Source organism: Zosterops lateralis (genome assembly GCF_965231275.1).
Source record: "Zosterops lateralis genome assembly, chromosome: 5".
Classification (NCBI taxonomy): Eukaryota; Metazoa; Chordata; class Aves; order Passeriformes; family Zosteropidae; genus Zosterops; species Zosterops lateralis.
Window position 1 is genome coordinate 23,082,015 of NC_139766.1, and position 27,697 is coordinate 23,109,711.

General features: G+C 36.5%; 1 protein-coding gene across 8 annotated transcripts; it reads right to left on the reverse strand.

Annotated features, from left to right (window-relative positions):
* Positions 1–1,175: 1,175 nt before the first annotated feature.
* TMEM156 (transmembrane protein 156) lies at positions 1,176–25,756 on the reverse strand. Of its 8 annotated transcripts, none has more exons than XM_083861646.1 (7): positions 25,642–25,756; positions 21,072–21,353; positions 19,781–20,029; positions 17,669–17,776; positions 14,525–14,629; positions 9,945–10,045; positions 2,376–2,456 (listed from the first exon to the last, which is right to left on the reverse strand). In XM_083861646.1, exons 1-6 carry the CDS (start codon positions 25,739–25,741, stop codon positions 9,948–9,950), a joined length of 942 nt encoding a protein of 313 aa, XP_083717772.1. In that variant the 5' UTR covers positions 25,742–25,756; the 3' UTR covers positions 2,376–2,456; positions 9,945–9,947. The 8 variants fall into 8 exon arrangements, 1 of the variants encoding a protein (XP_083717772.1); XR_014590124.1 differs by lacking the exon at positions 2,376–2,456 and adding an exon at positions 13,530–13,642 and having other exon boundaries at positions 9,942–10,045; XR_014590119.1 differs by lacking the exons at positions 9,945–10,045; positions 14,525–14,629; positions 17,669–17,776; ... (1 more) ...; positions 21,072–21,353; positions 25,642–25,756 and adding exons at positions 5,389–5,522; positions 8,528–8,628; positions 8,830–8,919 and having other exon boundaries at positions 1,194–2,456.
* Positions 25,757–27,697: the final 1,941 nt, after the last annotated feature.

A 27,697-nucleotide genomic window follows, 5' to 3' on the forward strand; every position in this document is an offset into this window, starting at 1 on the left:
TCCCTTTTGCCTGCCCTGCAGAAGTCCCTGAGTATGCATTTGCTAAGAACTCCTTAGCAATCTGCCCACTTTGATCTCCTCTTCACAGCCTCCCTTTACAGATTTCTGAGGATGTACCCAGAACACCAGGTAATTACTGTAATTTTTAAACAGCTTTAGAAGCCTCTCAACCCATTTAGTAGATTTAAGAAAATGCGGCAGTGCTCAGAGATCTCAGAGGCTGTATCAGCAGCTTATCTGGTGCTGGCATTTAAGGTGGTCTCTGCCTTCCCTCCAGTTCCCTTTGCCAGTTCAGCGCCCTGCCCATTTTGCACATTCTCTGCTCCATCAGTTCCACCTTCCCCACCAGTTTTGTTCACCCACACTCATCTTCCACATTCATCTTCCACATTCATGTCTCCTTCCCCTTTCTGCTTTCTGAGGCTCTTCCCTCCTGCCTATCATTTTGTGCTTGAGAGGCTGCACCAGGACATCCTTTCTCTCCTCACATGTTCAGTTCTGATAAAGCCAGAGATGAAGACAAGGAGTTACAAGGATCTGGGAGGAGAGAAACCAAACCTCAGGAGAAAATGGCAAGACATTAAACCAGTTGTTTTCAGTCCCTCCATCAGTGTAAGGAGGTTGGACCAGCAACTACTTGAAATCCTTTTCAACCAGAATTACTTCAGGATCACATTTTTTGTTACCATCCTTACCAAGGTCCCCCCATTCTTCCATTATTTCCTGTAGTTTGGATCATAGTTAGAAGACAAGGTAAGCTTTACTCAGCAGACAAGAAAAACCTGTAAGAGCCTTTTGGGATTATTTTGTCTTAAAGGTAACTCGGAAGATGGAACCTTCCAGGGTGGTAAAACCAAACACTTGGAGAGCCATGGGAGAACTGTGGGTAATGAAATAGCAAATCATAGGAGAAAGAAAATTAAGTTGGGGTCACAAGAAGCAAGGCTGCTCCTGTCAAGATCTCTGGATTACTGAAGGGGAAAAGTGATAAATATCTTGAATCGCTTGAAGCATTTAAACATCGACCAAAATGGCCTCTAGCAACTCTGTAGTGAATTGAGACAAATATGTCTCTTACTCTGTAAGTTGCTCTCTATAATAATAAGAAAAACCAACCAAGAAGCAAATTGTGAGACGTTTACTTTATAGGCTGTATTAAAAACTCTGCTTCTGAAAAATTCTGTTTCTGAGAAGCTTAGTTGTTACCACAGACAAAAAATAAAAAGCCCCCAAATCAAGAAAGTATTTTTCTCTTATTTTTTAAATAAGGTGTTAAAATAAAAAACAATATAAACAAATGCTTGACTTATCCAAAGAAATATAGAAAATTCCATATGCCCTCAAATCATTCAGAAGCTAATGTTCACGACTGTTTCTATTAAATTTGAAGTGTTCAGTGTAGACTGGAAAATACAATTTCAGAAAGCTTCAGGAGGGAAAGGCTATATAAATGTAAGGAATGGAGGTAATGAAGTATTAACTGGATGCTAAATTGCTGCCTATCGTGTTTGCAGTGGGCAGTTTACAATCTGTTCGTCCTGATGGATTTAGCACAAGGGAGCCGGAAGTCTTGGCAATTTCTGTCTCTGCCTAGTAATTGATGGCTAAGCTGTACCCACAAATCATGTGTTAGCACCAAAGGAGTTTGGGACCCTGCTCAGCCCAAACAGCTCTACTGCACTCAGAGGAGCAATAGCAAATGGAAAGTAAGGAAAAATTCCAAGAGATAATAAGTCAGAATGCTAATGACCCAAGCCAGAACAAAAGATGGAAATGCAATTTTTCAACAAGTACAAACCCATTTAATGACTTAATGAGTTATTAAAAACCTGTCATAACTATTTTGTGATTTGAAGCCAAATTAGTATTTTTCCACATTTTTTTCTTTATCCACTAAGATATTGCACAAATTATAATGGTCTTCCTGGTTCACTGCAGAAACTAAAATGCTTGCTGCAGAATTCTTTTCTTTTGTAATACTTGGGCCACTCTTCTCAACGGCCAGAAACTGTATCTTTTAGTCATCTAGAGCATTAAGTAGGTTGAAAATTGTGCTCATTACATGAAAGTAGAGGATAATTCCTAGGTTTATACAGACTTCTTATCCTATGGAATATATAAAATAAATTTCTGATAAAAATGTAGTTATCACAAGGATTATCTCGCAACCATATAACTAAGTATGAATCCTGAACGAACAGGAAATAGATGTGAAATCTATACTCTGCCATCCAAGTTGTTTATGCAGCAAAACATGTTTGTCCATCATTCATGTTTTCATAATATCAAGTAATTATGATGGAAAAAATGGGGCTTGTCAACTAAAATGCATAATTGGCATTCCCATGAAAAGATGGATAACACAGCTCCCCAAGCTGGAAATGGGGAAGCTTTCTTCTGTGGTGTATGATGTGTCTTCTTTCATCCAGAAGTGCTGGGATTTCATAGGGTGATACCTGAAATTAAAGAAAATAGTATCAGAAAAGAGCAAGGAGGTTAATTAAGTCTTCTCTAATTTATCTCAAATGTCACAATTTTGACTTTCACAGTAATGAATTCTCCTCTTTATTACAAAAGAAAACAACATGGTAACTAAAAGGCAGAGGAAATAGATGATGCACATCAGATTGGAGCAAAAGACTGAGGCTAATACCTGACAGCTGAGTAGTGGCTCAGGTACCTGCCCATGAGAGTGTGATAACAGGAACTTGAGCAAGGCACATCAGGCCTTACCCACTTCCAGGGAAGCTGGCAATGGAAGGGTGGGCAGAGCCAGAAATGTTCACCACATCCACCTAGCTGAAGTGCTCTTCTGTGCCCAACTGCACTTCCCGTTCTATACTGCTATATGGCAGGACAGATTTGGAAATAATGAAATGAAAGCAGCTTTTTCCATATTCACAAGTGAAATGCTTCTCACTAACTGTCAATGACACTTTCAAATTTGGATTGCACCTCCCAGAGCTTCCAGGTTCCAATCCAGCTTATCTTACTTTTTAGGGAACTGTACAATGCTGAGGGAGGGGAAGAGGGAGGTGGAGTGGAAGTAGAGGATTTCTGTACTTCTAACTTGCACACTGAGTGAAAAAGCAAATATAGCTTGTCACCCATTCTGGTAGCTCCCATAGCTGCAGGCCGGATTACAACATCTGTCTATATTTTCTTTTACATGATAGGAGCTGGGTTCAGAAGTGTTCCCTGGCTGTGAAATCGTAGTGGAGGCAGCAGCTGCCTAAGTGAGCTAGAAAATTACAAGTGTAGGCAGGATACACTGCATCAAAAATTGATGCCAGCTAATGGAGCGGTGGGTTTAAACAGCCTGCACAGTGCCCCTTATAGTCCAGTTCTGCCAGCAAGCAGGAGTGCTTCCCTTGGAAACTCTTAGTGTCTCTTTTGGAGAGAAATACATCCTGGCATGCATTTAGTGCAGGACCCAGTAATTGTGCCAAGTACTGTGGAATGTGCTCAGCAATCTGATTCTGTGAGTTCTTCTGTGCTGAGAGGAGTTGTCATTTTAATGTATGATTAAGACTGGAATCTCTTATGGAAGCAGAAACAGAAGGAATTACCTTTCATGACATTTTAAAGACAAATACATAATTGAGTGCATACAGTTCTGAAAACAATTTAAAGCTGCATGAGGGCATAAATCATAGAATCATATTATCAACAGGAATTATGGTGTAAAAAATGAAATCTTACAAAAATGGCCAACCCACAAAGCCAGTAGGTCAGTACTAGTAGGAACTTCTCCCTTCAGCACCTTCACTCCAAATTTTATGATAACTTTAATGACAGTACTATCACTTCAGAGCACTGAAATTATGCTTTTCAGAAAAACTGTCAAAAGGATAATTGGAAGGATTCCAGCAATTTAAAATCACACCTACTGTTCTTCACAAATACTTGCATGAAAGCAGCTTAACTGTAATCTTCCTCTCACTCCTGAGCTCACTCATAACATGCCTTTGCTAGAATGTCTTATGAGTTTCTCTGTTTTCTCTGCGTAATTTCTATCTTCTGTTGTTTGTGTGGGTGCCTTGCTTGAAGACAGATGAGAGAGAGGTTCTTTTAAATATGAAAACATTTTTGTAAAGGCATGATCACATAAGGAAAACAGGCAAAGAATATTTTTAGTTGCACTTTCTGTTTGTGCTACTAAGTTCAGCAATGACGGCATTTAAAGACCTCTTCAGGAAGGCAGCAGCGGCGTGAGCCAAAGCCCAGGTAATACCCTAGGTATACCTGCACTAAAATTGCCTGGCAGTAGACTGGGATATGCACAATCAAAGTTCTAATTACCTATGGGAGTGTTTCATTGGAAAAAAAGGATGGTGGTGATGATCTGAATGTTGCTGGATAAGAGTCAGCCTCTCATATATTTGTTGAACTCTTGTGCCAACCCTTGCACCCATAGGGGGTTTCATGCCTACATGCTTCTCAGACTGTAAGAGAGGAAAGAGATGCATCAAATTCTTCTATTTTACAATTGCTTTGACATAGGTTTTCATCTTTTTAGCCATACACCATGTGTTGTCCCTGCCAGTTACCTGTCATCTACCTCATATTCCACTTTTATAATCCATTTCACCTGAAGATAAGATCATGCCTTAAATTCTATATTCACTGGATACCAACTTGTCATCTTTAACTGTACAGCTACACTGTCACTCAGAAAGAAGAAGTGAAGCTCCTTATGTGTTCGAGGATCTCAAAGCTCTTTACAAAGACAGATGGCCAAAGGCAGTATACTAAAAATCATTGGCAGTTGCTGATGTGGAACTTTCATTAGCTTTTATGCAGCCTTTGACATGTCTACCAGTTTTATTAAAAGAATTAATGGAATGCAAGATACCAAGATTATTTTATCTTGTCCTTGGGGCATTGATTCATGCAGTAAATAAAATGTTTGGGTAATAGTGACCAGTTTGTGTGAATTTCATCTAGCATCAGCTCAGAGCATAACACTGGGCACTTTCAAGGAAAAAAAAAAGTCCACAGCAGTTGGCTTTAAGACACTGAGGTTTCTTTTCTCTCTTTTCTTTTCTTTTCTTTTCTTTTCTTTTCTTTTCTTTTCTTTTCTTTTCTTTTCTTTTCTTTTCTTTTCTTTTCTTTTCTTTTCTTTTCTTTTCTTTTCTCTTCTCTTCTCTTCTTTTCTTTTCTCATAAAATGGCAGCAGTTCATCCAAGAACTGTCAGGTCTCTGTCTCTAATTTCCCCAAATAGAACACTGTTCTGTCCCTAGTAATTCATGAAACCTATTAATGCCTAAGAACGCCTTAATTTCAAAATTATAATAATTTGGAGGGAGGGGGTTTACACTCTACATTCCAAGGGAGGCTACTGCCTTCCTTAGCAGACACCTGTCTTTCCAAACCAAGACACTTGCCCACTTTAATTTCTCACTTCAGTTATTCTTTGCCCCCACTGTTTAGGGAATGGCCATCAAATCAAGCACTTTCAGAAGCGTTACTCTTCATGGTTTCTCAAAGCAGATATACACCACACAGCATTTTACAGCAGCTGAAAGTAATAGTTTATGCAAGTAGTGTTCTTCAAGTTAAAAGTACCGGCAAATGCAAGTTTTGTTTAAAGCACTATGCAATTTCTGTGTTAGCTGAGGATAAACAGTTCTTTCTTACCACCATGCAAATTAGTAAGGAGGTGTCATTAGGAGAGACAGAAAAGTTGTGTCTCCAGAGCCTTATTCTAACATGCTCTTACCCAAACAGCATTGCCTCTGAATGCAAATATTTGCCCTGAATGCAAATATATACCCTAAATAAAATGTTCATGCTTCCAGTCTAAATAAAATAAGGGTAATTAATGTCACAACCTTCTGACAGCACTATGGAAATACATTGACAGCTATCATATGTTGTCCTGGTTCTGGCCAGGACAGAGTTAATATTTTGCAGGAGCTGTTAGGGGATGAGCCTGGAGCTGTGTGGGCATGGCTAGGAGATTATTCTATACAACCTCAGGTCATCGCCAGGAGCAGGGCTAAGGGACTCTTGCTTCCAAGGAGAAGGGTCTTCCTTCCAGTGGGGAGAAAATGTGGTGGGGAAGAGCCAGTTAGTATTGTCCCAGGCTTTCCATGTAAATTGTTTCCTTGCCTATACCTTTTGTTATTTTCTTATCGCTATTTCCACTAAATTGCTCGTATCTCAAGCCATGATCTTTGCCTTTTGTGCTTCCAGTTGGAGGGGAGGGCAAGCGAGCTGCAGCGTGGTTTGGAAAATACCATTCCTAAACCACGACATATGTAAAGTGTGTTTCAGCACTTGAAGGACATTCATTCCTTTTTTCCCCAGGACAGTTGCTAATATGGTAGTTTAATGAAAGATGGCAGAAACAGAGGATTCTTACTTTTGGTATTCAAGTGTAGTTGTAATAGTTACTGTGAAAATATACGTTAAGTGATCTATGCTGAAAACATTCACCTTTGGCAAAGACACAAGTGCAGAAGCTGGTACATTTTTTATTAGCTAAAATAGCTAATAAATCAATAGTGAATAACAAAGCATTTAGGTGCATTTCTGTGTGCACGCACAGATAGATATATAGATACACCACACAATTGGATCTAAGTATATTGGTAAACATGGCAACACATGTACAGTCATATGTTTATCAATATATTTACATTTTATAATCAATAGTATTGTCTTAAATCTAAAGACTTTAAAAATATATTTATAGAAAGAAATGTCTTTTTCTTGACATAAAAAGCAGAAAATTGCAATGTGTAATTGATTGATCATTGATATCTCTCTCAATCTATTAGTAAGAGCAATACTTTACTATTGCAGACTGGAGCAACAAGCAAAGAATAGGCAAATAGGTCTCTCCTGACCATTCTCGTGGCTAAAAACAATGTTTTCAGCCTTGCATCTTTCAATGTGTTGTGTTAAGGGCCACTGCTGAGGCCATCAGCAGGTTCTCCAGCTCATTAGCTATAATGATCGTGATCAGAGTGATCCTTGCTTTTACATTTCCTCCCCCTCACAACTGCTGTTACACCTACCACAGCTGCTGCGTAGGTAGTCTCCTGACAGAGAAATCAAACACTCTGTGCTGTGGTTAATGATTTCTCGGAGTGCAGCTCCAGCTGGCTGAAGATGAAGAAAAGTATAACTCATCTTGCCTGTCTGATTCAGGGCAGGCATTGAGGTAACTCTTACCAACCAGACAGAAGCCAGGTTTGAGGCAGGGAAGAGCAGTATCCCCAGTTCTATTCTATTCTAGCTCTGCCTAGAACCCTTCCTTATTTGAGGCTCTTGTATCAGGGGCCTGAAATGCACACGCTTCAGGGGACCAGCTGTCAGTGATACAAAAATGAGGAGTTTGATTGAGACGCTCCCTGGTACATATTTCTCTTCTCCACCCCACCTCCTCCTTCAGAGAAAAACCCACACTTTATCAAGCTGATGTAGTCTAGAACTGTCTTTGGCAATTCAGGGAATTTGATTATTTTTGCATTTTTTCCTGCTCAGTACTTAGCTTTCATGTGCAGTACTTGTAACACAGCTTCTCCCTGTTGAGTGAGCGGGTCTTTAGCAGCATTCTAAAGACTTCACAGAGACAAACCCAGCAGTCATGCGAAAAACAAATCACCATTTCCTTCCCCCCGCCTTCCCCCGCCTCAGTTACCACGAGCACTCGTCACTAGCAAGCTTTCCTGGAACTGAGGCACCCACAGACACAAGCGGTAATGACCTTCATCTGACCTTATCAGATAAGAAGGGGGGATTTTGCAGGAAGTAAAGCAAAACTAAAGCAGAAAATGCTTTTTATTATTATTTTTTACAGAGTATTTAGCTCTGAGACATTATTCCTTTAAGAAATGTATTCAAAACAAAACATGATTAAAGGCAAAATCTAGATCTAAGTTTCTGTAAGCACATCATTTAATAATATTTCCACACAATGTCATGTAACATTACAATTTACAATGTATTCAGCACTATTCCCACATATCACATCTGGATTTCACCTCACTGCCAGCTGTTCCTCTGACAGGAAGACTATCTGGAAAAGCAAGTCTGCTTCTGTACAGCACTTGTGGGCTTTCTCAAGATATCTGATCTTTTTCTTTCAGTCATTCACACAGAGATTAAGGAAAGGGAATAACTGATCCCAAAGTGTCCTGGATCTCACATATTGTCTCACAGAGCGACCAAAAATCTGAAAAGCTGTTCCATCTCTTCTTTCTGTCCTTTATTTCCTAACGGTTAAGGTAAAAAAAGCAAAAGGTCAACCCCAATAGTTACTCCCACCTCTAGCAACACAAAAGGTAGATTTGTATGGGAATGAGCCATGATTTTTTCCCCCTACTTCTAAAAGATGAGTTTTAGGTGAATGCAACATCCTGGAAGAATTAAAAGAATTAACAAAGTATGGTAACAATCAGCTGTAATACTGTATAAGTGAAGGCACTGTATACAGGTGAGCATCTGTTTGGCAGCATTTCAACCTTTGAAATTTTTAACCCAAGAGTAAAAAAACCAATTAAGTTGGGCACGTACCTGGCAGACATGGATATGGGGAGATACAGATTTGTCTGAGAGACAGTTGATAGATATCAGAAAAACAAATGGTGCAGTACTGAAATGTCTGGGAGGAATCTCTGCAGAAAAGGAAGAAGCTGCCCTAGAAAGGCTAACTGGAAATCACCTGCTCAGTCAGAAACTGAGTACAAATGGCAAACGGCTGAATTCAGGTGATCTGAGAACTGCTCTCAGTTATGTCACAGAGTTCCCAAGTCATGTTATCTCTTTGTGTCTCCTGATAGCCTCATTTTAAAATAGTAATAATAACAACAACTCACCTTTGTAAGTCTTCACAAGATCTATGGATGACAACCACTTAAACAGTATTTTTAATAAGTATAATATACTATCCTATAACCCAGCTAGCCTCATTCAAACACTAAAAAATTACCTAGCTTAGTTATTAATTTACTATGGAATTACCTCATCCTCTGTCAGCAAAGCTGTTTGAAGTTTTTTCTTTAGCTCTGGTCTCAAAGTACAATTTAATCTTCATGGGTCCACATGAAGCACAAAAATCAAACTGCTCTTCAGTACATAACTTTTTTTAACACAATAAAAAGATAGCATGATATAGTTTCCAATAAAACTCCATCCAATTTAAATAGAAATATAAAAGAATGACCTACTTAAGCTTTTAACCAAAAAAATTTCACCATGCACAATAATATTGTGTATGCAAGTAGCAATCGACTGGTCTAGGCACTTGAAATGTAAGTCTGTATTACTTATTCAAGTAGCAGCTGTTCTTTTTCTATACATTACAAGTATTTTCAGGAAGAGATATCTCTTACTGCACATTTTTATGAAGATTTGTTTCCTTATATCTGTAATTCCTGAAAGAATTACTGCAGCACAGGTTCCTTACATCTGGAGTTCCTGGAACAATTACTGCAGCACAGTGGCTGCAGAAAGTTAGGACTGGGAGATTAGTTTTAGTTCAGAACAGAAACCAGCTTCTTGTCATTCCTTCTGACTGGTGTAAGAAAAACAGAGTGATCAATTTCTCTTGCTTGAGGAATTTCATAAAGAAGCTATTTATTTCAAATACGGAATTTTCTTCAGAGATCATTTGCAAATTGCTTTTTTCCTCTGCCCTTGTCAGAAACAAATGTCAGCACAATGCTGAAGTCTAGGACACAATATTTTACAAAGACACACTGAGTTTAAAGGCTAACACATATGACTATAGATCACTTTTGGTAGCAGAAGTAAAACTGAATCTCTTTTCATGCCACCTAGCTCTCACAAAAAACATTATCCAGTTTTTCATCTCATATACTTGGCTAGAAGTAATAATTTATTTAGTGCAGATATCCACTCTATTAATTCTAAATATATGAGGCAAACCAGAATAATCAAATCAGAATAGGGTTGTAAGATGTTTACTTACCTTCTACAGCTGATCCACATGACAATGCTCTTGTTCAGGAATTGTAGGCAATATCTTTGTGGTCTGTGCAGGAAGTGGAATCTCTTGTTTGCTGGTTTTCACTATTGAAAGTTAAAAGAATTTTTATCCATATTATTAACAGCAAATATATCTGCAGAGTGTTGGACTTGCATATGCAAGTTTGAAAATAATTGAGACCTATTTGAACACAAGACAGAGATGGACAGTACTGAAAGTACTAACCATGTTTTGTATTTAACTTCCTCTTAATACTAGAAGGACTACAATGTGCTGATTTTAAGTCTCCCTGGGAAGCAGCTTGAAGGTAGGCAAATTAATTTGTGTGAAATAAATTTGTGAATAACTTGTAGTGAAAATCCTAAAGCATGCAAATTTGAGGTTAAGAGTCCCCCAAAATACAAACCCCTACATTTGGCCAGTTAAGCAGAAACAATGGAAATTTAGACAAAATTCCTGACTCATTTTCCCATAAGGGCAGCACAGATTGCCACGGGCACACGTGGTGTGGCCTCAGCTCACATGTTATACACACAGGGAGAGCTCCTGGGTATCACCCAGTTGTCAACAAAGATGACAGCATACCCCTCAGAAGCAGGAAGGCGTGAGGTGATGCCTTTAGCACACAGATCCTGATACAGTATCTCAGTGGAATACAGATAAGGAAATGCAGAGATAGCACTGTCAGGCAAATGCACACAGAGTTGTTTATCCAGTGCATTTTTCAAAGAACTGCTGTAGAACACAAATAATATTTTGACTCCAGGTCCATCCCTGACTATCCATTACTTCTGTAAACCTACAAATGGGTTTCTACTGAGTTGACAACAAGAGGATAAACTGTGTCACTTATATCTAGCTATGTTTATTCTCCACTGACTACATTATTTGGGCTTCTCTCTTCACAAATGCAATTAAAAAGTAGGGTTTGGATCTTGGCACTTAAGCAGCTGAATATGAAAAGTAAAGTCAAAACAAAATTTTGTTTTGTTTAAAAAAAAATAACAATGAATATTGTTTTGCCCTTAGGATGAATCTGGAGAGAATGGGAATATAGGCTAATGACCCTTTCAGTACCTGTGTGTAAAAGTGTTCTACATGCATGCCAACTGAGTAGAGAAAAGGTCCTTTGTGCATCAGTGCTCCATGGAAAGCATACAGGGGCTATAAAAAGTTCCCTAAAACTACCTGCATCCTATAGATTTTATACTTTCTATCTGAAAAAAAAGTTTTAAAAGCTCCAAAGTGGTAATAAGGCTTCACAATTTTCTTGGATATATTGCATTTCAGAAACATTTAAGTCTGTGTTAAATATTGAATACTATGAGAAGTTTTGCTTTTGCCAGCATTATTAATGTAAGTTGCAGAGGGAAAGATAATTATTCAGTTATGTCAGAAACTGAGAGGGACCACCAAATAGGTGATGTTTAAGTTAGCCAAGATTAAACAAATTTCACACATCTTATGCCACATTCAAAATAGAATAAAAATAAACAAGGAATGTCATTCTTTCTCTAGGAAAATAAAGTCTAAATGAAAATTTATATTGACAAGATTCTAGTAATATAAATTCCCACTTAAGTATAACCCATCTAATTATATTAGGGAATCTTCCAGACCCTACTAAGCAGATTCAGATTAGCTATTAAATGCCCTGATTTATGCAATCTCATTCCTCTACAACTTTTTTTTTTTTTTTTTTTTTTTTTTTTAATAATAATAATAATATAGCATACACACTGGTCTGCTTCCGACAAGTAATTTTGTGCCATGTGCCCAGGATTATCTTTTTTTTATGATACAGCTACATGATGATAACTACACTTAGTTAGTTACTAGTAATGGAAGAAGTACCAAAGTGGTTTAGGGAAAATGGGAAATGGGCTAAGGAAGAGGAATAACAGCAGGGTAAGTATAACTTTCTTCCCTTTATCTGCATTGGAGACTGGCTTAAGCAGTAAGCTGCAAATGACAATTCAGCAGTTTCTATATGAGCTCTTTTAAAACTCTATGGGGAATACATTCTCGTCCTTCTAATTGCCATTATTAGTTTATTAAGCTGTTCTAAAACCTCTTCTACTGCTTCTTCAATTTAAGAAAGCCCTTCAAAGAAATTCTCGCAATAAAATTCTCTTATGTGGGAATGTCACTAAGATTCTCTCTAGTAAACCCAGAGCAAGGAAGTGGCTTCAAAGGGTTGTTTCCCATGTGTTATTACTATCAAGTTCTCTTTGATGAAAATGCTCTGTGTCTGGAAATACAGCTCACCCACTTAAAGAGTACTTACTTCTTGCACTAAAAAAAAGTACCCTCGCTTCTTTCCTTTGTCTTGTGGATGCATTTAAGGGCAACTCTTTTTTGCCAGTTCATACCATTTAAGGGAAGGTATTACACATAAATGCGATGGCAGGACCAGCTCCTAAGTCTAGAAAATGTGCTTTGTTCAACGGTCTAGTGCATTCTTTTTTAGCTTAACACCCCAGACAATGTTTAGTCAACATTTATGACCAGAATGCTTTAAAGCTCCCCTCTCCTCACTACATGGGCTTCATCCTTTGCAGTACTGTGAATTTGAAAGGTTGTAAATTTAATCCTTCCCTAGAAAATGGACTATACATTTTCCCCTCTTTCCTCTGGTCACTGGACTTAATGACAATGATTCACGGATACAAAGCCACTAACAGTTCCACAAAACTAATATCCATGCTGTAAATTACCTTTTTGTAGGACCACAGTGACATAAAGACAGTAATTTACTGTGCTTCCTAAGAATTCACTCCCATTCTCAAAGTATAGGCTTCCCTCTTTTTGTTCCCTTATAATTTCTTAACTTCAAATAACCTTTTAGCAGTACCTATACATCTTTTCATCTATATGATCTACTGTCACATCCTCTTAAGTACTCATTACTGTGTTTCCAGGGTGATTGTATTTTCTTCAGTGGATCTCAATGTTGTTTTTTTTTTCAAGATTGCAACCTATTCTCTAATTATAATGACAATATTGTCAAGAGCTGTCAACAAAATCATCTGTGGCTATTTATAATCTATTATCATGGTAGCAAATCCTAAGCTTAGAAACTGTGGAAAGAATAAACTCTTCATATTGATTTGATTCCACTTTAAATTATATTGGTATAAGCTGTGAAATTGATTGGATTGACTGAAATTATGATGTGTGAAGCCAAGGAATTTTATATTAAAATAAACCCCATTATAGCAGTTAATGCAACTAAGCATCTTTCTGAGTTACATGGATCAATTGTAGTGGGAGGCACTTAAAAGTGAGAATGACAGACCAATAAGGGATTAATATTCCCTTCAGTACAATCTAGTAAAACCAGATTTGAATTTCCATAAGGTCACATAATCAAAAATGCCTTGGATATATAACATTAAAGAAGCCATTCTGAACATGTGATAAAACAGGTATGATATTAGCAAAGCTACTCAAGACAATAGATGTCAGAAAAGTAATTTCTTTCCTGCAGAATGAAAATAACGAGCTTATAAATATATCTCAGAGGTGGCCAGTGCTTTAAGAGCAAGAAGCATAAATTGTACTCACAGGAGAGTTCAGACAGACAAGAAGTTATTCACTCTTTTCTAGGAAAATTTGAAATGCCATGAAATACTGAGTTGTAGACATAAATTATCAAGTCTCCTCTTACTCCCGAAGAACTAACAAGACAAAAAGCAAAGTACTTAAGCCTAGCCCAATTTAAAACCATTTTTTTCATTTGTTGGCTTTGTATTTTTCTTGTTAAGAAGGGAGGTTAGTTTGTCATTCAGAGCTACTATTCTATATGTTCATGTTAATCTTTTTAAAGATATAGCTCCCTTCACAAAACCAAAGTCCTTGAAATTTATTAAAACATTTCACTCTTCGAGCAATGTCAGTAACACTCACAGCAACAACTGGTAATTTGCACTCACACAGATATTTGTTGCCAAATTCAGTTTTCTAGAATGCAAACTTTGAGTTTAGCCATACCATTTAGTTCATCTGTGCTAAAAATAGTACACTCTCCGAAGACACAATTTTTTACCTATCTGAAACTCAAAAATTGCATTTTGTGGGAATTTGACCCTAGAAATAGGCTACCAAGTGCCAGCAAAGCCATTTTTTGAGTCTGCTACAGTCATTCATTCCTTGTTTTGGTAGCATATTTTATCAAGAGTCACAAACACATAAAGCATACATACACATGTGAACATCTGTGTGTACTTTTCATACACACACAAAGCATTCAGCTTCCAAACCTCAAAACTGGCACAAAACATAAGCAAAAATTTAAAAAATTCAAAGTCATTAATGCAACGCACTGGGAAAACTGGGAGAAGCTTTCCCACATGATATAGGTCTTATAATTTCGTTGTAGTATTTATTTCTTTATTATAAAAAGTGTTTCCTTAACATAAGCCAGATCAAATTTGTGTAGAACCAAGGTAACTCTGAAACAAACCCGAAGCATGTCTTGACAGGAAAGTCTTAAAAGGTCTTTCTTGACCTCCTCATGCCTCAAGATTTGCTAAATTTTGTTTTACTTTTATATTACTTACCAGGAAGAGGATGAATTTTAGTAGCAGATACAGTTCTTTTTTCATGCCCGGAACTCTTTCTTCTTAAAACAGTAGAAACTGATGTTGCTACTCTGTGTTTATAATCTGCTTTAAACAAAATGTGTTAGCATCAGCCCTGATTAGAGGGAAAGCTTGTAAACTCCTTATTATTAAACTGTTGAACACCTTGGAAAGTGTTCAAAAAATCAAGAAGGTATTGGAATAAGGTGATGAGGAAAAACCAAGGGCCAGATATTTTGTGTTTTCCTGAATGAAATTTTCTAGAAATTTCATTCAAGTTTGTCCCTTTCAAATCTTTACTCGCCTCTTTCTAGATTGTGTACCTTGAACAAATTTTGGAAGGATATCAAGAAAAGTACACATTTCAGTACAGGTTTGGACTCTCACTGCTGACAGTGGAATAGCAAGGATAGAGCGTACTGGCATCCTAGGAAGCCGACAGATTCCTTGCTAGTGTGGGGTGTTCATCTTGGAAAGCACAGTCTGAGAGCAAGCTCCACACCACTGGCAAAGCTAGAGCTGGACCGGGCATCTCTGACTGGTCCTCTGCACCCAGTTCATAAACTCCCAGTCTTTCCATCCTTCTGCTGCTCTCTAAACGCTGTGCTCTCAGTGGATTTATCGCTGACAGTTGTACAGCTGTTGTGGTTAGCCCTGTTCAGCAGTGACTGCAGTCCAGGGCTCAGCCAGCTTCGGGTGACAGGCTCGCTCCACTTCTATGTAACAGAATTTATTTTTATCTTTTTCCTTTGAGAACACTAGGAAATTCATTAAGTTAAAATTATTTAGGTCATGAATTTTTTTATGAATAGCCAGTGGAGATCTAAAACGCTGAAGCCCCAAGCATACACTGTAACAGTTAATGTCAAAGGAAGCTCTGGAAGTGTTTGTGAGACAGGAGTGGAAGGGAAAAGGCAAAACAATTAATTTCTGGTTTAGGGCCTTTGTCACAGATTGATTGTAACCTCCACCAAGTTTATTTCGATATTTTATTTTATGCACTCATAAAAATAGCTTAATGATTCAGAGAGTCTCAGAGTCTACCTAGCAGAATATCTTGCAAGGTCTCAAGAGGAAATGAGTAATTCCACATTTCTTAACAGCTTTCAGTGGTGCTCAGAAATGAAGAGAAAAACTACTAACTGAATTATGGCTGGAAAAATTCATAACAGCTGTTTTAGGAACATAATTATGTTCTGCTCTATTCTTTGAACACCACTGAAAAAAAATTAGTATATAGATTTGCAATGAAAGGTGGCATCTTTATATATATATATAAAACTTAAGTTTTATTTTTTATGCACTTGTATTTTTATCAGTAACATAATGATATATAATATTATCTATAATGTTGGTTATAATGTTATATATTATAAATTTAACTCATAAACCCACTTTCCCTCAATTAGCAAAAAATGTATATTTGAAGCTAGTAAGCAATTAAAAGCTTCAAAGGGGCATCTTTTCCTCCCTGTTTGTGTTCATGATGTTTCTGAAAATTTGAATTTAATAAAAAAAAGTTACACCTTTAAGAATAAAGGTACTAAATCATTAATCATCACTACTTACAGTTCTACATTAAAAATAGAATGTTATGACTCAAAGCATAGAAAATCAGAGACATGACATTTATAAGTCTTTTCAAATTACAAATAAAAGTCCTTTAAATTAGAGCACTTAATAGCCCAATTTTAAAGGTCCTAATTTACGCTTTGTAGGGTTTTATATACATGAAATAGGTCTCAGAAACTGGTTCTAACAATGAGTAAAATACCATGTATTTTAAGCAACATAATCTGGTAAGAAGTTCCTTTCATTGGGGTGGGGAGGGTATGAACTTGACATCTCAAACAACTATTTTGCTTATTCATTAAAAATATATGCATAAAGTATTTACATTATGCAAAAAAAGCACAGAAACATTTTGTGTGTGGGCTCTAGTCTTCCTTCTGTTCACTTATGATTAAAGCTAGACTTCTGTTGCTCCTTCATTACAAAACTACCTGTGCATACAGTAAAGATGGTCAGGGGAATGAAAATGGCTTATTGTTTTTAATTTTACTACCCCTGTGACCAGGGCGTCCTTTCAGCACCTCTGAACTATAGGGGGAATGGTCACCTGCCTGGGAATAGCAGCCGTCTGGAGGCTTTCTGCCCACTCAGGCTGATGCAAGCAGAACATCTCTGGAAACTGCTGTGAAAAGCATCTAGGAGTTATTCCCTCAGGTAACACCTTAAGTAATATTCTTTTCACAGTGATGAAAGGTAATGTGCTCCTGGTACCGCCTTACCACTGACGTGGGAAGAGAAACCAGGACCAGCGGTCAATTTTCTTTACTTTTTTTGTGCAGAGGATTTCATCTTGATTGCTCAAAGGTCTCAAGGTCAGGGTACTCCTACAATTTTATTCTTGTTTTATTCATTGTATATTGCTAGAGAAAATACTGTAAATCTGATTTCAGCTTGTATCCCAAGAGAAGAGTCTGTCTTGGCTGAAGTAATATTGTAGAAACAATTGTTTCAGTCTCTGAACTAATGGCAAGCTCTCTCATAGCAAATTTAATGTTGTCTGGGCTTAATTCAGCTCTGGCCTTAAGAAGGTGCTCCTTGGTTGCCCTGCAAAGAATTTGAATAGCCAGTTTTTCAGACAGACAGATGAGTGTATATCTCCTCAAATCTGTCCTGTATTTTTTCCTGACTGTTACCTAAATAAATCATCTTCAGGAAGGAAATGGTATTTCAATTCATTTATACTGGTCATTGGCCTTTCTGCTTAAAAGCTTCCACAAAGTTTAACAGCAAATGTTTAATCTACTGAAATCAGTGTGAAACCAGAAGTTCCTGTCACTAAGCCACCAACCATCTATCAAAACCCGCACATTTAATTTGCCATCAACAAGCATGGATTTGCGTCCACAATTTTTGCATCCAAAGAGGTGAGAGGTGATACTATCAATCATCTGAGTACTTCAGTCAGTCTCTAGGAAGAGACTTCTAACATTTGACAATCAAAATATCAGTATTTGAGCTACAGTAATAATCAGCAGGTTTTTTATTATAAATTAATATATTTTTACTTGCATAGAAATTTAAATTCATGCAGATTAACTTTTCATTACTTACAGTTCTGTTTATTTTCTTGGATTATTTTGTAGATGACAATTGAAATAGTAAATACAAAAACTACTGGAATCATAGTGAGCCAAGTGATCTTCGTCATACACATCGGATCTGTCCATAAAATATACAAAAGAGAAAATTAAGCAGCAAATCACTGGCAGCAGAGAAAAGCAGAACATTCCATCTTGGTAGGTTTTTGGATTGTGCCTATCTCCACAAATTAACGGGGGGAAAAAAAGAGAGAGAGAGAGAGAGAGATTATGCCTTTTTCTTTCATCCTTCTCTTGTTTGTGATATTAAGTTTCATGTCTAGAATTTAGCTTAATTTTTGCTTGTATTTCTATATCTATATCTATATATCTCCCAACTGCTGAAATAGATACAAATACTAATTGAATGAAAACTTTTCATCCCCTCTGTCTGGATAGAGCATGGAAGGGTTGGTTCACTATCCAACATTGGCCTGTACTGGCATTCTTAACCTCCTGGTCCATCTTCATATATGAGAGAAGGCAAGATTCTACATATAGAAATTTTCATATAAAAAAGTGAGGAAATGCCACCAACAGGAACCCTCTCGGGAATCCTTTAACTAAAGTTGCCGTGAGGGAGAATCCCATGGGACTGGATGCAGGAGGTAGGCTGCTCTTTCGGATAACAGCTGCTGCAGAAATGCACCCATATGCCACAGGGATTTAGTTCAATAACTAGTACAAGTCAGGACCATATACAACAAATGAACGATATGGAGAACATTTCTTCCTGGTTGCTTGAATGGCCTTTCAATTTCTTTGGCAGCTGCATGTTAATGCATACCTTAGCACTGTCAAATAACTGTTTTAAAAAACAGCTATGTTACAATGACTCATAAAAACCCAAATTACACACTGTAGCCAAACCACTTTTTCCCTTTCCCTGACTTAGAACAGTATATGTTGACTTACTCCAACTCCCCTTGTCCCTTCTCCATCAAGAACTCATGAAGCAAATGCCAGTAACCCAATGGCTCATTCCTCCTAATTTAGAACTAGAAGTATATTTTATACAGTAATCTAGGCTCCTTTTAAACAGAGCACTCTACCCCATCTTGTAGTGGCTTGTAATGACTTAATTATCAGCCTTGCTTAGTAAAAGCCCTGAGCACCTCTTTACCTGTTTTGAAGTAAAGAGAAAAAGAGGATGTATTGTTAATTTTTGTTGCTAATATGAGATTACTACTATCCAGATAAATCAGTATTAGCAAAGGGTGGTTTTATACTAGCTCATAGTATTGACTCAAGTTAGTAGGGCAAGTTAAAAATTATGCTTCTCTTATGGCTAGACACACTTATTAAAAAAAAACCCAAACAAAAAATGAAAACAATCTTAAACTGCCCCTTCTTCTCTAGGATTTTCCCTGGAATTATTTAACATACATTAATCCAACTCTAAAAGACATTATTTCCAGCAAAGGTACAGCATAAAATACATTTGCCATGCAAAACCAAATGAATGCAATAATTCAGCAATTTCCAAATGATAAGTGTTGCATATAGACAGAATGGAAGCCCTGACCATGGTCAGGCAATCAGACAAAAAACTCTTGCAGCACAAAGAGATATATAAAAAGCGGAAGGTTGTCCTCTGGGAAAACTAAGTTTAGTTCAGCTGAAGATTTATCTTTTAAGCATACTGTAGTGAGGCTGTTGGAGTACAACATTAGAATGGTCAAACCTATCTCCTGGTTCTTTTCCAACTGCAGTTAACAGAGATTTTTAAATTTACCTCCAAGACAACAGGGTTATGCCATTATCAGGAAAGAGAAAAATATATTTCCAGATTTTGTCACATGCAATGTGTGAGTCTGTTGCTGCTAAGTAAAAAACAATGTACACATCTTTACCTTGCTGTATTTCTTCTAGGAAAAAAGGGCACAGCTAAACCTGCTTTAAATCAGTATAAAAATCATCAGTTGTCTACTATGTCTTGTTTTTTAATAAAGGATGTTCAAAATTTATTCTCTTCTTGTGAAATATTTTCAAATGGTTGCTGGCAGAGAACTACCTACTTGAGATTTTTTGCAAGATTATATTGTTTCTAGTTTGGTTTCCATTCTGACTGTCCTTTGTAACTTACATTCCATATAAGACTTCAGTTGCAGTGAAATATTTATACAGTCATTTTGGTCTTCCATCATTGCCAAGAGACAAGAATGATTCAGTTGTTCGTTGGCTGCATTTTGTCCTCCGACTATAGAATTGTTGATGTAGATTTCCATCAGGTAGTTTGTATTATGCTCCACTTCTTTCTTGGAAACCGTAGTGAAATTAAAATATTTATAAAAATACGTAACATTTTCTGTTTTCACTTGAAGAGAGCCTCTTGCTTTTGGAAATAAAAATTAAAACAAAACTGTTATACAAGTGGGAGACCAAGAGACAACTTTCAAAAAGAACAGCGAATTCTCTGTCTCATTTGCAAAAACATAAAGGTTACTATGTCACTGACTATGAAAAAGATGGATAAATCTATACTGTGCAAAGTTACTCTGAACAGATCTGAAGAGCTTTGATTATCTATACATTTTTTCCTTTTTTGCTTTACTATCACCTTTTTGTGGTTGTTCTCATTGCCAGTTGTCAAAGGCAACAGGCAAAAATCAGGCTACAAGAAGGATAGAACCCAGGCAGAAGCCATATGATGATAGAGATTTGAAGTGTGCACATTGTCTATCTGCTATCAGTTGCAGGAGGCCCTTGCTTTGCTTCAAACCACAAAAGCTGTGAAACTTGTGCTATGTTTACAAGAAACAGGTGAGATATTGTCAAAAGTGTTACTTGTACAGATATAACTGAGAACAGAGATTGTCCGTATATGTTTTTATTTTTCATACTTGTTAAGACAGCTGTTTTGTAATTTTTAAAAAAAGTGGTTGGAAAAGAACTGAATTTCTTATATTCAGGACTACACAGTTGTGGATAATGTAGACTACAAACACAAAAATGATTATTTCTTACATAATTCCCATTGGAATAATTACCTACTGAATTAGTTCTTCAGATACTTGCTCACAACCTATCTTCATAATGCCAGCAATCTACATGTAGAGTTCCACAATGACGTTTAAAAGCAAATTCAGCTTAAAAATCTGTCAGAAAGTACAACTCCTTCAAAATAAATTAAGTACTTTAAAAAGTACTTCCTACCAACATGTTTCACTGACAACCAGGAATGAATGCCACTGAGAATCTGGCACAAAATATGCATTTTCTAGACATGCAAAGCAAAGCTCAAACCCCCATTGTTCACGGACTTGTGAAGACCATAGAGAATCAGGATCATATAATTTTCTGATACCAAATAAAAACTTGTCTTTTATTTTGTAATTACCTACTTCAAAATTAAGTATTTCCCTTATCCTACTTACTTTTTTTAGCTATTGACCCTGATTCTTGATGATCAACATTCACATCCCTCTTGGATTCACACTCTCTCTGTTTAGGGTGGGATTGTTGTGCCCTCCAGGATGACTGGCAAATACATGGAATATTTTGGAAATTGAAATTATTCACAATGACCTTCAGCAAAATAGTCTGGTTTTCTCTTCTTTGTTGCACTGATCTTTTGTAAGAGTTGTTAAAAGTACAAAGTGGAAAAGCAGTGTTACTTGACGAACAGGTATCCATGCATGACACCATTACAGTGTTAGCTGTAAAAGAAAGAGTGCTATATTAGCCAGACAATCATATAAGACACATGGATTTGTGCATAGAAGCATCATGTAGTGGATATTCCAACCATCTTATGATGAAAGGCACTTTTTTTCCTTGAGGGTTGTGACAGGATGTTGAATGCATCATATGTAAGAGAAGGCAAGCACAGAGTCTTCCCACAACCCAGATGCTGAATTTTATTTGCTGAATTGTATTAAAACTCTTGTAATAGTAACTGGAATTTGTGATGTTATCTAGTCACATTCCTGTTTCAAAGCTGCTTCAATTTGACTGTTCTTCAAAAGAAGAGAAAACTTGCTTGGAGAGGGAACTCAGACCTGGAATAGTGCAGTTGCAACACTCCAATGCAATTATGTTGTGAAGTACCTATAAACAAAATGAAAGCTTTCTTTCCAAATTACATTGAAACCACAGATTGAAAATACACAGAAGTGCTGCTGAATCCTCCAGCCACACCTTTCACATTTTCTTATATTCAGCCAACAAACATGGATTTTAGTTATGACCTTTGGGTTTGGTATTCATAGTCAAATTTCAGTATCAAAGTACTATAGCTAGAGTATATTAATGCACTTCTGGCAAGCAGCAAAAACCACATAGTTATAAATGAGTGTGATTTGTCTTGCACATTACAGTAGAGCTTTATCATGCAAATTTTTACTTCTGTTATGTTTGAACTACTTTTTCAGCATACAAAAAATCAAGAATAAAAAAAAATTGTGTGACCCCCAAGATGAAATATATTTATGAATAACAATTTCCCAGAGCTGAGGCAGCACTAACTTATAGTTTTATAGCTATGTTTCCAATTCTAGCAGTACCCTTGCATGGTTATAAATGGAAAATTTTGTATATAACTCCCATTATGAGCAACTGGAACAATATGATAATAAATCCTTATGTATAGAGAGCAAAATACAGCCTTTAGTTCCTCCAGTGCTCAGCTGCATTCTGATGGCTTCAACAGGCCACCTGTGCTTACAGAGCAGCAGGCCAACCTCAGAAATGGTTCAGTAAGAGATTCCAGACAGGATACAGAAATAAAATCCAAACTCCAATGTCAAAATCAGTTATCTTCTCCTTATTAACACTACATTAGAGAGTCATAAACTCCTTATAAAACATAAAAAATTGAAATGTAAAGCACACAGGTAAGAAAAAAATTAATTTTGATATAAAAAGGAAAAATATCAGACAAAATTTAGGACTTGATCTTTCCCTGAGGCAAGACAAAGTATTTTCCTTGAAATGCTTACAATCTGACCCACACAACAGGTCATGGAGCAGGCTTCTGAGATCATATTCTTCCACCTGAAAGAGGCATTTTGTGTAGAACTTGTCTGTGGAGATGAGCCAGGAGCAAAAATTGAATACCTAGTCTGCTCTCATGGCAAGCCATGGCATCAAGGCAACCAGTCTAAAACCAGTGCTACACCTTTCAATGGCAATTAATCATAATTCCGTAACATATCCTTTTCACCAAGAAATCTGTGCATGGACTTGGAAATCTGCTGACTGGACTGTGACAGACATCTATGTTCAGCACTGCAAAGTCCATTCTGAACTTCACAAACAGCTAAACCGATTCCAGAGCTGCCTGTGAGGCACGTTGTAGGTGTGTAAAAGGCATGTTACCTGAGTGGAAAAGGTGTGAATGTTGTTGAGTTAGGGAAGGTGCTTACCAACCTCTTGAAAGGTCTCTACTGAGAAAGCCAATCAAATGATGAACTAGCATAAAAAACCTTTTTTTTTTTTCCCATGTCTCAGGACTGTGGTCTTTCTAAGGAAGGATATAGATTGTTGAACACTTGAAGGCAACACTACACTTTCCCAGTGGATTACATGGCAGACAGAGAGCCATGCCATACTCATTGCTCCTTACTGCAGGACTGGGAAGCCCCTCCCAAATGTAAACATCACTCTAGAAATGTGGGGTTTTGTGAAATCTGAACACAGGCAGCCTCCATAGTAAAAAAGGATTGCTGAGATGAAACTGCAAAATAGCTCTAGGAAACTGTTTTATATTCAGACTTGCAACCATATGCTTAATGTTAAGAAGTTCTGAGAATATTAAATTCTTCTATAAAACCTCTATTTATCACCCTCTATTAGGGTGGTTTTCCATCTAAAATCCAAATCCATTAAAATGAAATTATTCACAGGGAAGATCAAAATTTGTAAAAAACTTGTTTCCCATTAAGAAAATCACAAATATTTCACTTTGCATGGGCTTGACTCTTTTTCACTTGATCTGCAGTATTCTAAGTCAGAGCAGCAGTGTATGTAGCTGCATTTTTTATCACTTTCTTATAGAGGCTGTAGTCACCACGTAACATTGTAGAGATGCAAGACATACAGTACAAGCTGGGGAACACCCAACTGATAGATTAAAGGAGGTACACGCCATCAAGTAGCAGGACCCAAGGGATAGGACTGGAATTAAAAACATCAGGCCCCAAAAGGATAACCTCCTACTCTAAATCAGTGTAATTTAAAGATTCAATGACTCGTAACCAAACAAGTGGGTTGCTTTACAAATAGAAAGGAAACATTTCATTTCTGGTAATGCTGAACTGTATTCTTTAGAAAAAAATTCAAAGGCTTTTTTTTACAAATTGATTTCCCCCTAAATTTTTGTTTAATAAGAAATTTCCATTTTTATTCCCTTTCCAGAATGAACGTAAGTGCTGAAACTTCCCCTGGCATAAGACATCCAGGAATTAGGAGCTTTCTGCCATTCATTTAGGAACTCACAGAGGAAGACCCAGTGATTATATTTCACATCTCAAAGATTTCCAACAACTCTGTCTGCTGAAGCTTCATGGTGTAACCAGCAATTTGAACCATTTACATAAAATTCTGTACATTTTAGGTTTGTCACAAAATCTGAAATAAAGCTGGTTTTCAACAGAAGATTTTTGATGAACCAGAGACCTAAAATCCTAGGAGATTTTGAATAAATTATTCAACATATTTACTTTCTAATGTAATTCAGACATCATTACACAGTCTGTTATATAGTAATTTGGTTTTTAAAACATCCCAAATGCAGCAATAATTCTAATTTTCTAAATATAAATCTGTGCCGCTCCAGCTATAATTCTGTTCTGCATATATATTTCACAATCTTCTTTTAGGCATGCTGTGATTAAGACAGAATTGAAGTGATCACACTGTTGCAGCCTAAAGCATGGCCAATAAGAGCAATCTAGAAAAATTATCATGGAAAAATGTAATTATTCTTTGATGTTTGACACTATGGTTAATGTTTCCTTCTGGTAATAGTTCTGTAATTGTTTATTTGCATAATCTGTGCTACAAATACTTTGTTTACTTCTGCATGGAGGTAAAACATTAATTATTCCAACAGCTTAAATTGAATTATAAATGTTATGGTATTCAAAACTCGTGACAGCTTACCAAGTTTGTTCATTTATAAATTATAAAAATCTATACATTATATTCCAATCACTGAACTGTCCATTCTTTATCATTAATGAAAAAAAAAAGGTAAGTAAGTAACCCAATCTGGATATTTAATACTATTTTTTTTTTCAGAAAATTATATGCTTGATAAAGATATTCTGATATGATGCCTGAGAATACACTCTTTGTCAAAGGGATGTTTTTTATTATAATACTTATTTATTCAAAAGCTTTCTTAGGAATGAATGTGACAAAACAATTTTAAAATTAATTTACTCATGGACTTTTAAAAAAAACACTGTGTGAGTAACTTGCACATATGCGTAATTTGCATTTATCCTAAATCCAGTATCAGCCTGTACGATCACAAAGAAGCATTTGACATTTATGCTACAAGATTTACTTTACTCAGTACATCTATATTGCTCCACTTTTTGTCAGGTTACTACTGCATATCTCCTTCACAGACAGCGTCTCATTACCAGACAGTAATTATACAAAGTTTTACAGCATTTAAGTATAAAAACTTCTAAAACCTTTTTTTTTTAAGACATGAGCACCTGCTCTTTAACTACTCTCTTCATGATTAAGGCAGTAAAAATACAGTTGCATGGAAATAGTTACCAAAAAATTTGCAGTGTATGTAAATTAATTACAAACTCGTTTCAAATTGCCACATATAATTAACTCTGCTTGTTAAAAATCTAACAAAAAAGAGCCTGTATCCTTCCACATGTGTGCAGCATCTTAATCATTACTTTTAGGAAAGCACATGCCAACTTTTCAATTGCAGACTTCAGAATAAATGAAAGATTATTTTTAAAGCTGATCACTCACCTTCATGGATTTTGAAAAATTCAGGTAAACACAAAATAAACACGGTCATTATTCCCAGTGCTAATCTGAAGACTACTGGTTTTCTCAAAAGTAAGCACATGTCACTGAAGCACTCACATCCAGCATAGTGATGGTAACTTCCTTCCTGGTCTAGCTTTTAACCTAGTGCAGCCATTATGCAAAATAACATCTATTCATTTCCTTTTCTTATAAAGACTTTCTTTTTTACTTCTCACTACATTAACTTGCAGAAAGCCACAGTCTGTTCTTACAGGGGCATAGACAAGGCCCCTGTAAGCATTCAAATATGCTCAAGATAAAATTCATGTACCACAATGACAATAATAATAAAAAAGGCAAATATTTTATATGTTTGTGGTAGTTTTGCTTTAAGAACCCCTTAATAACCACTTTCATATACCTGCAAACATTAAATCAATTATCTTTGTGATAATTTGTAAAGGAATTTTGTTCTCATTTGGCCAAGAAATTTTTTTAAAATGAGTCAGACCCTCATTATAAAAATGAGTCAGAAGTACATGAGTCAGTTAGGGGGATTTTATTGTTTTATTTATATACATTTGCATGGGGCTAGGTGGAAGATAATGTTATGTAATAGAGAATCTTTTAGACTCTAATAGACTATTGATTTGATCATTACAATCTAAAGTTTTTGAACTGGCAATCAGTGATATACTAAGTACAATGAACTGAGGATGAGTTGTTCATGTCATTGCTGTACTCTTAAAAGATGACAGATGTGTTGCCAATCTGTCAAGTGTCTTCAGTTTGCATTTGACTATTCTTTACACCACAAGAAGGCTGGATAGAGTCGTTGCTATTTCTATATACCATAGTCACAATTTTTCAGCTAAACTTTCCAGTTAAAAGTGAAGTATTTAATTTTGAGAACCACCATGATATTCTATAAATTTTTATTATAGATGAGACTGCAAAGAACATTTCTGAAATGTTCTGAATAAAAGTACTCTGAATAATGCATATGTAAAAACAAACAACTTGACTCAAATATAGAGTAATACAGTATAAAGGATTTCATTATTTCAGAAAGCTGCCTTCTGAAGTATTTTTCCCACAAGCCATTAAATATTGAGTACTACCCAAACGAAGTAATACTGTTGAAATTAAAATAAGAAATGCCCTACAAACTCAAAATTCTCTTCTTGTCATCTAGTTATCTCAGAAAATGAGCAAGGCAAGTAGAAGCAAATAGAGTATTCATTCTATAGAAAGAGTCTTAATGAAGCTGTAGTGAATATAAATTTATTAATATGACATTTTAAACGTAGCACATTCATGCAATGAAAGCAATGAAATGAAAGCAAAATGAACACTTACTTTTTGACAGTATGGTATAATAGGATATAAAGAAGCAATGAGATACAAAAAATCATAAGTATGCATTTAAAAGGAAGACATTATGTAATTTACATGTTATCCATTAGTAGTTTAGCTCTACTTTGTTTTTGTTAATTTGCATTGCCCCTTCAGTATCTTCTGTATCGGTTACTTATATTTTCCTGTTTTCAGTGTTGTTTGGTGTTCACCCATTCTATCTGCCCAGAAGAAATGGAGAAAATACTGGAAAACTGCAGGAGGACTTTTCAAGTACTGTCTGTATCTGTCTCTTTCTGGTACAGACTATCACCACTGATGGTAGTGCCCAAGGTCAGAATAGATCTTGCCCTATGGGATTCCACCCACCCTCAGGCTGATATAGTATTAACCTGTGGGATACGTTGAGCATCAGATTCTACAGAAAGTGGCTTCCAAGAACTCTGCAATAAGCCGAAGGGGCATATGTATTTTAGGGCTACTGTGATGGCAGATTTTAGTTTTGTTTCTGAGTTCAGAGTGCCCACGTATGATCTGTCTGCACATCCCTCAAGGACACCGTAAACTTCAGACACTGGTACCTTCGGGCAGTTCTGAGTGTGTGTGTGGGTGTGTGTGTGAACTGGCTGAACCGAGTGTGTCTGGCCTGGCCACACACCAAACTGGAAAACATGAGTTTTCTTTCTTGGGGACAGTCTTC